At 31.8% G+C, this 11,532-nt stretch overlaps 2 protein-coding genes and 1 long non-coding RNA gene across 3 annotated transcripts in view; 2 read left to right on the top strand and 1 right to left on the bottom strand.

Annotated features, from left to right (window-relative positions):
- The first annotated feature begins 70 nt into the window (after window positions 1–70).
- On the top strand, window positions 71–687 carry LOC149094056 (uncharacterized). The gene is made up of 2 exons (XR_016198701.1): window positions 71–223; window positions 277–687. It is a non-coding gene; the product is annotated as an uncharacterized LOC149094056 (long non-coding RNA).
- Window positions 688–2,778: 2,091 nt separating this feature from the next.
- Window positions 2,779–3,449, bottom strand: LOC107366641 (uncharacterized). The gene is made up of 2 exons (XM_015934262.3): window positions 3,236–3,449; window positions 2,779–3,182 (listed from the first exon to the last, which is right to left on the bottom strand). The coding sequence occupies exons 1-2, from the start codon at window positions 3,255–3,257 to the stop codon at window positions 2,893–2,895; spliced, it is 312 nt and encodes a 103-aa protein (XP_015789748.1). The 5' UTR covers window positions 3,258–3,449; the 3' UTR covers window positions 2,779–2,892.
- A 132-nt stretch (window positions 3,450–3,581) lies between these two features.
- tei (irregular chiasm C-roughest protein teiresias) overlaps window positions 3,582–11,532 on the top strand; it is a 31,532-nt gene continuing 23,581 nt past the window's right edge. The window contains exon 1 of the mRNA XM_015934497.3: window positions 3,582–3,977. Coding sequence (XP_015789983.2) covers window positions 3,690–3,977 — 288 coding nt within the window. The 5' untranslated portion in view covers window positions 3,582–3,689. The remainder of the gene's footprint in view (window positions 3,978–11,532) is intronic.

Raw genomic sequence — 11,532 nt, 5'->3', positions numbered from 1 at the left:
TTCTCTTTCTTTACTGAGGTGTGGCCATGTAGGGAAAATAAAAACGTCTTGTATTTTATCATTAAGTTTATAATGCTGTAAGCTCTGTATTTAAGTGAATTGTCAATATACTTTTGCAGTTACTTGCTCCTCCGACTTTTGTTTCTCATCATATTTTTTTGCAATCTGTTCAAAAGATACACTCCATAGTTCATAGTTTAAATGGCTCATTATCCCGATTTCGGTATGTTTTTTTCTACTTTATATTCTTATCTAATCTTTATTTAAAATTTTCAGATTCGGCTTTGCGACTTCTTTTAAATTCTTTGGTAAGACAGACGCGAAAAGTGACTATTGGAGCTTTAATTCGATCTTGGGAATGGATGACTGAGACCAAGTTTCCCTCTAAAGACCTAGGATTGGATGAGGTGCATAAGGTTTTAAATCGTGTCGATGGAATAAGGATATACGATCATTTCTTTGTAACTTTACGACAACAAAATGCTGTTGCGGATCACATTGAATTAAAGATGCTAAAATCTGAATATCAATCACCTGGAATATAATGGTAGCATAAATAATGTTAAGTAAAAAATTCAAGTACATCTTTCTTTATTCTGTGACGAATCAACTGATTTTCAATACTTGATTGTACTTCATGCATAAAATTTTATGTGCCCATGATGAATTAAATCGTATTAATTTTTAGTAATAGCAGTCAATTTATTTTTCATAGCTTTAAATGTTCAGTTGACAGTTCTTGAAAATCCCATCAATCTTTCAATCTTTGCTCAACCAATGCTCTAGTAATTCAACAAGATTTTGTTTTCTATCTGTTTCACTTTAGCCTGGCTTGATCTTATTTACTACTTTCACTTGATCAACATCTACTTTTTTGATCATCTCCATCAACATTTCACATTAAAACGTCTTCCCACTTTCAAAATGACCAGGTCATCCTAACATCTCATCTTCATAAATTGTGTCAATCTTTCGTTGACTCAAAATTGAGAACAGAACATTGTTTAAAAAAAATCAAAATCATTTCCACTTTGGTTTTGTTTATTTCCGTGATCATTTAATTTCCACGGTAACCAATTACAAGAACCAATTTGTAGCTTGACAAGAGTCTAGTGATGCCAAATGAGCTGTTAGAGGTTCATACAGTTATCGAGATGCTGGATTGTTCCGTTCTGTTGAATATATTGCTGATGAAAATGGATTCCGAGCTGCAATCAGAGCGAATGAACCTGGACTTGGTGACTCAAATAAAGAGCTTCTAGCAAGCATTTATCACTTAACTGAAGCTACTCCAGCAATGGTCGCCTCTAAAGTGGTTCAACCTCTTCTAGCGAGCAGTTCAAAAAACTTTCACTACAACTGCTCCAACTCGACCCAAAGTTCCATCAACAACCAGTACAAGGATTGCGTTCTCAAGCTATTCTGAAATTACTCACAAGTTCTTTCATTACTTTGTACAACTACGACTAAATTCACATTTGGAGCAGTTCCATCAACAACCAGTACAAGTGCAACACCAACACCTCAATCAATCGTTTTAGCTTCTCTGGCTCCATCAAAATTTCGAGTTTCTTCAATAAAAGTTCGTCGTCTCGGGTTGCTCCTGTTGCTGCTGCTAGAGCTTCAGTTCGACAACAAAGATTGCGTCCTCAAGCTATCTGTAAATTAGTCAGTTCATAAGCTGTTTCATTAAATTCACAAATTCAAGCACAACTACATCTACAGCTGAAGCACCAACAACAATTGCTGAGCAAATATTATCAAATCCTGGGTCCAGTTCAACCACAAGATACTCTTACAGGCACTAAAGAGCCAGAACAAGTTTCAGAAAATCCGAATTCAGAGAATCAAACCGAGGAAAATCAAAGTCAAGAAAATCCAATCCAAGAGAGTCCAATTTCAATTCCTGAATCTATTATTTGCCCACAATCTTCTTATGTTTCAACCAAGCAACCATTGTTAGTCCGTTTTTTGATGAAGATTTGACTTATGATTCATTAAATTTTCAGCAAGCTCAAGCTCAACCTAGCAAAATTGCAATTCGAACCGCTGACAATCCATTGAGTCGATTATTGTTCAATCGTTTATAGCGAGGGATTGCGGCAACAACAGGTTGCTGCTAACATGGTTTATTTGACAAGTGCTCAATCTTCTTATTGATTTTATCGTTGCCATATTAATGGTTATTTTGTATAACCATATTGTATCTATTAAATATTAATATAACTTGACTTCCGCAATAGCAAACATTGCATTTATTAAGTTATCAATATTTCAATTAAACTTGCAATAGGGAACTTTCCATAAAAATACTCGAACAGCTTAACCGTTTGAAAATTTTTATTGGCTGCCAAAATAATGGATCATGGTAATTTTATTATATCCTTTAAACTCACTATCACATTGAAAACTTCTATTGATGGTTGGTTTTGGTTTTGATCAATTAAGAATTAATTTTTAGCTTACAATTTATCAAGGTTCAAAAAGTATGATTGAATCACAGTTATGTCAATCCTTTCACGCACCTAATTGGGGGAATGAAGTTGATTACTAGTTTTGGATTGAATTTTTTTAGTCATCAATTAGTGTTAACGCAGATAATTGGCTTTTATTGGCAATAGGAACTTTTTTGTAATTGATTGTATTTAATATTACATGTAATCTAGAAGGTTGTCTGAGTAAATCTACAAAATCTTAAATTGAAGTGGTTTAAGTATTGTCTGGATAGTAAAATTCAAAATAACATTTAGCGGTATAAAAAAAATTGAATGCTATTACTCAAAATGAATTCGATTTAATTCATCATGGCCACATAAACTTCATTTGTGAAATACAATTTGCAAATCCGTTGATTTGTCACACAAAAAAAGCAAATGTACTTGAATTTTTTATTTAACGATATTTACCAAAATATTCCATTTGATTGATACTCAGTCTTAGCATTCTTATATCAATGTCATCCGTAGAAGTACCATCATTTTCACTTCGTGTAGTTACAAAGAAATGATCGTATATCGTTATCCCGTCGACACCTTTCAAAACATTGTACACTTCACCCAATCCTCCCTCTTTACCGGGAAACTTGGTCTCAGTCATCCATTCCCAATATCGAATTAAAAGTCCGATAGGCACCTTGGATGTCTGTCTTTCCAATGACGATAAAAGAAATCGTAAAGCCGAAGCTGAAAATTTTAAATAAAGGTTAGATAAGAATAGGAAGAGAAAAAGAACATACCGAAATCAGAAGCCTGAGACATTTAAAAGATGATGTGCAGCTTTTGAACAGATTGCAAAAATATAAAATGTTGAATGAACAACTACAAAAGTATATTCGCAATTCACTTGAATACAGATCTACATCATTATAAAATTAATGATAAAATACTGGGCGTTTTTAATTTCTCTACCTGGTTACATCTCACATTGTCAGTAAAGATAGATTAAGTTTTGATTGTAAATTAAATAATTTTGAATGGTTCCCTTTCACTTGGATAGATGGCAACAAGAAATATATATTGAATGATAGACTTGTTTAAATGGATATCATTAGAGGGCAGCATCTCTTATGAAAATGGGTTCAATGATTGAGTTGAAAACAAAGCTGAGTGAGTAAAGATGAAATGAAAGTAGAGTTTGTTTTTACTGTCAGTGTTGGCTGAAAGTATTCAAGTCATGAGACAAGGATAAAGATGATATTTATTTTATCTTGTGTTGGATTAATACTAATGTGGCCTCAAAGTTCATATTGCCGACTCAATAATCAACTAAGTGTCCAACAATGTTTATTAATTGTTATCCAACATCTAACTCTACTTTTATTAATTCAAAGTCCACATCTTTTGGGATCTTCAGTTGATAGTGATTTATCAAATATATTTAGGTTGATTAATCCAGGCGAAAGACTTCATATACCATGTACAGTGATGACTCCAGGAGGATCAGTTCAGTGGATTAAAAATGGGAAAACCATTGTTCTGGTAAGCTGTCAACTTCTTTGTCCCCTAAACCCAAAGTTATTCATTTTTTGGGTTAAACAGTAAAAACTTGTAGTCACTTTGGAGAGACACTTTTTGTACTTAAACTGTCATCCTTCCACTTGACCATTCCCATTAAAACAAAATTAATGTCATTTTTAAACCTTAGCTTCTTTAATTAATGTAATTACCCAGAATGTAAACTTAAAGTGTCTTTGCTGTTGTAAACTTTTTAAGCTTACAAATTTTTCCAACAACTTAAACTGTGGCCATTTCAATGAAACTGTTGCTTTCACACTTGCAGTGATGACCAATTGATTGTTGACTCAACCTTCAAGTGTTTCAAAATGTGAATCTTTGGAAACATTTTCTCTACATTTTTCTCACCAATTGTTCTTGACTTTTTTTGTCACCAAAATTGATGTGAAAACCAATGTAGTAATCATCTGATCACCCGAAGGTGGCAACTGAAATAAGTGTAAAGTAAACCGGAAAAAGAGGAGCAAACTGTTCCATTGGTTAACCTTACCTTTTCAACTTTTCATCTTTCCGTTTATTTGCTTTGAAATGTGTTTTTTGTGATTTCCAGATAAACTTATCTTTGATTTGATGTTTCACAGACAACTTTATATCATGATTACCTTTCTGATTATCCATTGTCAACTTTGACTCTTTTTCAACCTTATTTACATTTGAATGATGTAAAAAAAGGTCGATATGATTACGAGATGATGATATGATGTGTCAAGATGAAAGGGCAAGAGAAAGAGAGAAAAGTAAAGAAAGCGAAAAACAAAAGGCAAAAAATATTGCAACTCAAAGTTGAGGGAAAAGTGATGAAGATGAAAAGGAAAGATGATCTTTTGTGTAAAGAGAAAAGCAGAGAAACTGAAATCAACTGATGAGGATGGATAATTGAAGTCTAGAGATTTTTATGTTAAATGGAAAGCAGTAAAAAAGTTTGATTTGAATTAACCTTGATCTTGAATTTGATTGAAATGAACAATGACTTTCAATGATTTATCGATGAGCAAAATACTCAGTTGAGACTCTTTTATCCAATTGCCTTCATCTTTTTTTTAGTTTTACAATGATGAGGATATTGAGGTAATAATAAGGGATTGATGGGCCAAGTAAAGTACAATGAAAGAATCAAATGACTCACTCGAACCTTTTTTATGTAAAAAAACAAATCTAATGCATTCAAGTTGAAACCTGATTATAATATGATTGAGTTTTGAGCGTAAATTCATTTGCCTTGAATTACATTTTTATGTTGATTTTATTGGCAATGTAACACAATTGGACAAGAAAAATTGGTCAAACGGAAAAAAAGTTGCTTCTCAATGAATATGGAATGCCCAAGGCGTACTTATATTGCAACCAATTTTCCACTCTTCATCATCAGAATCATCACCATCATTATCATCTTGTGCAACTTATTACTTGTATCACTCCCTGAAGCACTCCATAACGAATTATATGATAATATCGAAAAATGTTTTTTCTCTTCTCCTTATGATAATACAAAGAGGAAAGACTCTTGAGGGAATAATCTGAATCTTATAATTGTCTGGGTTTGGTTCCTTTGCTCATTGTGATTTGTTATTAACCGATTCAATAGGTTGATTAACGTTTAACTTTTCCTTTCCTTATCACTTTTACCATCATTATCATCATCTTTCAGCCATCATTTGTCCATTGAGATCAATCACTAGAATCTCTTCATCATTACTTTTTGGTTATCAGCGAGTCCGAGTCTCCGAGTGACATTGGGACAAAAGGACGTGACCCAAATATCAACATAAAAGTGATAAAGAGTAAAAGTTTTTCTCAAACTCTTTTCTCTCTTCATCACTTTTCATCCATGATTAGACAAGATAATGAAAGGATTGTAAAGTAATGATTGAACTTTGGCGAAAGTCCATATTTGATCCAAAACTGGGCAATCAATTTGATCAACTTGAATGAGCTTCAGTTGAAAGTTGTGAGTTAAACAGAAAAATTATTCATTTCTGGGTTGAAATGTTTCGATATTATGATAACGAGGAAAAGTTGGAAATTTTCAAATTGTTTCCATTTATTAACATTGGACACTCAATCTGAATAATTAAACAATATGGAATCACAAATTGTCAATGACTGAGGTAAAATTTATTCAACATTTTGATTTCATTTTTCATTTGATTATGACAAAAAAAAAGTGTTGAAAAGAAGGGAAAAAATTCATTTTTACCAATCTCTAGCAACTAAACTGCATTAAAAATGAAAATTTTATGCTAAATTGTAAAATTTAAATTGCAAAATTTAATCAATTTTCACTTTTACATTCAAATCTTTTCTCATCAACCAATAATAATTTGCAATATAAAGTTTGAATGCAACAAACAAGCAATAATAACATTGCCAGTAAACCCACTCAACTTTAACGGTTAATTTCAACAATTGAAGTTATCCTTTATTCAAATTTACTGATGAAATAAACTGAACAAAGGCTTTAATAACAACCCAAGTTTACCTTAACATTTGACCCGAAAGCAAAAGTTTTGACAATTTAATTCATAATTATTATTGGAACCTTTGGCTTTTCAAACAACAAGAGAAGAAAAACATTTTTTTCCCATTCTTCACTTAAGCCCATTCGATTGACCCATTTAAGGTCATAACTTTGATCCAAACAGCTTGATTGTTAACAAAGGACTAACCATTAATATAATCAAACTATCATAACAAAAGCACAGCAAAGAAGGGCCAACATTGAGATTGAACATTTTTCACGCTTCAAATTCAAGAGAGATTTATCTTTATCATCAAACATTACGATTAACTTACCTTTGCTAAATTATTGTTCAATTTATTTTTCATCGTTTGATTCATTGCAAAGTTTATCCAATTATTTTCCCATTTAATCATTTTAAAGTTAAGCAAAGAACCTTGATCATGAGTTGAAAAGGTAAACTTGAAATCAATTTCACCCAACATGGTAAAAAAGAAGGAATAATAAAAAGTGAAACATGAGGGAAGGATGAGGGAAGAAAGGTGTCACTTGAAGAAGAAAAAAAAGTTAAGAAAACATTTCGAGTGAAAATCTTGGATTTATAGTCTCTTGAGTAAAATTATGTTGCAAACATTTTGGTAATAAAAAAAGGTAAAGGTAAGAAAAAAAAGTAAGATTAGTTGAGGTAGTTTTGATAATCTTTTCGCTTCGGGTAACTTTGACTTTACCTACTCATCATCATCATCTTTTCTCCTCTTTTTTGGGATTCCTTCATCTTTGACTTTACCAATGATAATCTCTTTAATATCACTTTGGTTCCTTTTGCCATTCCTTTTACGGTTTATCTGGTTCACTCAAGAGCCTCTTATGAAACTGAACCTTGTCCTTTAATCCTTCATCCTTTAAATGATAAAGCTCATCACATTGGTCAATGATTATTTGATGAGAAGCTTTAAAGATAATTTCAAATGATAAATCAACATCGACTCAATGAATAAGTTAAGATTAAAATGTAATCATCTCATTGAACCATCTTAATGACTAGTCTCTTCAATTTAGATGTTTAAACGCTCTTTGTTACCTTTTTATAGCGAAAGAAAAAAGTTTACCAAAAACATTAACAAATTATGAAATTATTCATTGAAATGGATGATTTAACTTCGCAAATGTAAGCTGCAAAAGCTTCTCAATTGCTTTCGTTTGCAATTGTTTTTACCTTGCAATTTTTCCGAGACATTCAAGTTTCAACTAATTCCTTTTGCTATTATTTTCATAGTTTGTCAGCATCATTTTGTGCCTTCATCTTTGGACTTCTCTTGAGCAGAAAATAATAAACAAGGAAAAACTGTTAACCCAGTAAAGAGTTTCTTTTGTGCTGTTTAAGGGTTCCTTTAATCCCTTTATATTAAATTTTGAGTCTCAAAAAAAACGTTAAGCAGCTTTCATCTTCATCTTGTTCAACAATTTGATTGTCACTCTAAGTTATGAGCGAAACTTGAGAAAGCAATAATTTGCTGTTCGCTTTTATTGAATGTGCAGTGTCAACGCTTCCCAACTCGAGGACAACAACATTGATACAAATGATAACAGTTAATGAAATTAACAATTGTTGTTGGTCAAAAGTAAACAAATGGATAAACTGTAAATGATATAAACAAAGAGAGTGAAAAAAAACTTGTAATCTGTCAATGGTTACAATCATTTGTATCTGTTGACTAGAGACTAAAGTTATTGCTTTGCCTCTAGGATATTGAAAGGTAGAGAGCGATTGAAATGTTTTTCATGAAAATTGCGTTTACTTTGCAAGTTTCGTGTTCACCGAACTTTACTTCTCATCTTTCATCTTAACAGCCTTCTGCCTTGTGGTCAATCGCCCCTCTTGATAATCATCATTTCTGTTCACTTTTTCCCTTCTTTGCTCTTCTCTTCGCCAATTCTCATTGGGAATATCCATTTTCAGAATAGTCCAGAGATGAAAAGAGATTATCAGAGAAAATGAATAAATGGTTAAAGAATGAGATAAGAATCAATATAAATATTTTCGTGTCTCTTTCTTTTCATTCGACTCATTTCTAATAATGCTTTTCTATTCTTGAATTACCACTGAATTACCTGAGGCTTTCTATGAATATCATATGTTATATACACTTTGCCTGTGTGATCTGAATTTGAAATTGAAGCCACTTAACGAGCTTACTTCAACAATGAAAATGGATAAAACCAGAACCTATCAACACTCATACTTTTTTGGCTCAACCATCATTTTATCAAATCATTATTACTTTATCATCATTACCATTGAATCCATTTACTAGTCTGATAACAGCTTAAATAGTTGAATGATAATTGAGTAAAATATTTAATATCTTCAATCTGATAAAATGAAAAACATGTAAACCAATATCGGCGAAAAAGGAAAAACAATTACGAGTTCGAATTTTGTTTCCTAAGTGAAAAAATGAATTTTTGTAAACTTTAAATTATCATTTGACTTTTCATGATTGATTTTCACTTGGACAGATTAACTCTAAATATTAAGTTTTATAAATTGATCAAAAGCCTAAACTGTCATTTTAATGTGCTAATGAAAAATTGCTTCATATTGTAAGCCTTATTAAGTGTAATCAATTTTCATGTTCAACCTTTCTTTTCCAATTTCATGATATTTTCTCGTAAATCTTAATCTTCATTTCAATTTCGGGAAAAATCAGTAAATTATCAAATCTTACAGATAATTAGATAAAATCATTTGAATGTTGATTGAGCTAAAGATGTCCTTTATAGAGTTCAATACTCGATGAAAGACAAATTGATTGTTTTTCGAAACTCGATTCATCTTGAGTTGGACTCGAAGAAGCAATGAAGTTTTTGACCAAACTGGACTATAAACTGTCCTTCAACTCATTTCAAGGTTTTCCTTATTCCAATTATTTCGTCTCTTGTGTAACCTCTTGAAATATTCAAAGTAAAAAGTTGATGAAAGGCAACATTTTGTTCGTAAAAAGTACTCGACTTCAACTCGAACACTTGACAGTCTAAACATTAACATTTTTAGACCAACTTTTACCTTCTTCAGCAAACACTGAACTAGTAAATGAACATTTTGATATTCCTTTCCATTTACAAATGCATTATTCCAATTGTTATTGGCCCAGTCAATGTTACTTTATATCAACTTGCAATTGATATTCAATGAATTCATTCAATTGAGAAATGAAATGTTTATTCAAGTTAAACTTTTCACTGTTACATTGGTACATTATGAAAAGGTAAAAAGCCGATGATTAAAGCCATTGATATGGGCAACCAGTTTGCCCATTAAAAGAAATGCTCAGTTGAGAATTAATTAAACATTGATTTTGCCTGATATTTCATCAGATTACACTTTTTAGCTCATTGAATCTCACTTCACCTCAACATTCCACCGTGACTTTGAATTAATCTTGACCTGAACCCAAAATTTATTCCTTTATCATTCTTCAAGTTTGCAAATTTATTCTGCTTAGTCAACCTTCGATGTATCCATAACGACAAAATGATATTACATTTTCATTTCAATTTTGTCATCAACTTCATTGTTTCTTAAGATTTCCTTCATTTCCATTGCGAGATGCTCTTCACCAGTTTTCATTACCTTTTCAGAGTAACTTCAATTTCTCCTTCAAAAAGCTCATTTCAAATGAACACTGTTAATGGTTTCACATTATTTATAGAGGCTCTTTAATTACATTTCAACGCTTCAAGTCTTCACAATAATTCACTCCTCCAAAGATATTTCATCTTCTTCATCATCATCCTTCTAATAGCATCAATGAATTTTACTTAAGTAAACTTGTAACTAACCAAATGGCCGTTAATCTTGATCTTTAAATGAATAGCGATAATGAACAGAAAAAAATAAAGTTGAAGCCTTGGGCCAAACCATTGATCGCGATTGTTAAACTGATGTTATGAAGATCAGGTTACAATTTTTTTATCAAACTTGATCTTAATTGATTTTATATAAACTGCATTTATCTACATCGCCTTGTGTTGTTGATTTTTCCTCTTATTTTGTTTTCATTATAATGTAGTTATTGCTTTATGCAAACATGATTCACATTGAGACATGTTGAACATAAATGGAGAGCAAAGGTCCGATGGTGTAATAAGGATGAAAAGGCAATATATTGAATAACATTCATCTATTTATCCATCCAATGTGTGATCCAAGCGTGTGCATCTCAAAAAGCTTTTCATGCCAAGCGAAGAGCTGATGATAACATTGAGATTCAAGAGAAAAGACTGTTTACTCTGACTTTTCTTCATCAACAGATATTGGCCTGTAAATTGGCTTTTCTTTAAATGAAATTCTTTCCATGAATGGCCAGTTTTTTTATGGTGAAGAAAAGCTCAGGTTAAAGAAGAAGAAGAAATGTTTATATCTCTGTTTTACCTGAGTTATGTTAATGGTAAAAGCAAATTGATGAGCTGCAAGTTTATTTGAGGTTTACTTATCCAATGTTTCTTTACTCTTCTCTATTGGACTCGCTTGATTTATTAGTAAATTGAATACCTTTGAATGATGATCATAGATTTGTCAACTTACCTGGATAACCATGTAAAGAAGAGAGAAAAGAGGGAAGAATGAAAAGGTTAGCTTTTGGTTCCTCATCTTTACAAAGTTTCTCTTTTCTCCTCACCTTAGCTGTTAAGCAACTGCTCATCAAACTGAAAGGCAACTCTACTCGGTTGGTGGGTAAAGCTGAAAGTGTCATGATGAAAGTGATTTGCTTTGGGCTCCAACAGAGACGTTTACAGTGCTTTTTTTGTACAAAAGCTTTACTCGTAAATGGAGTGAGGTTCACAAGATAATGCAAATTTATGTACGCAATGGAAGTGGAAAGAAAAGCCAGAAAAAAAGGAAAAGACGAAAGGAAATTGAATAGGCAATCAAGTTGAGCAGAATCTTGTTTTTCTTCTAATCTCAATTCCCATTTACTCATGAATCACCTAAACCTTTATTCAACAAACTATAAACTTTCAAACAACTTGATCAAAACTAATTATTGACTTGAAAGT

This window comes from Tetranychus urticae, chromosome 2, assembly GCF_039701765.1.
Source record: "Tetranychus urticae isolate SD_2017Ah chromosome 2, NJAU_TeUrti_SD_1.0, whole genome shotgun sequence".
Classification (NCBI taxonomy): domain Eukaryota; kingdom Metazoa; phylum Arthropoda; class Arachnida; order Trombidiformes; family Tetranychidae; genus Tetranychus; species Tetranychus urticae.
Note: the sequence above shows the minus strand (reverse complement) of the source record. Positions and strands in the feature narration are given on the sequence as shown.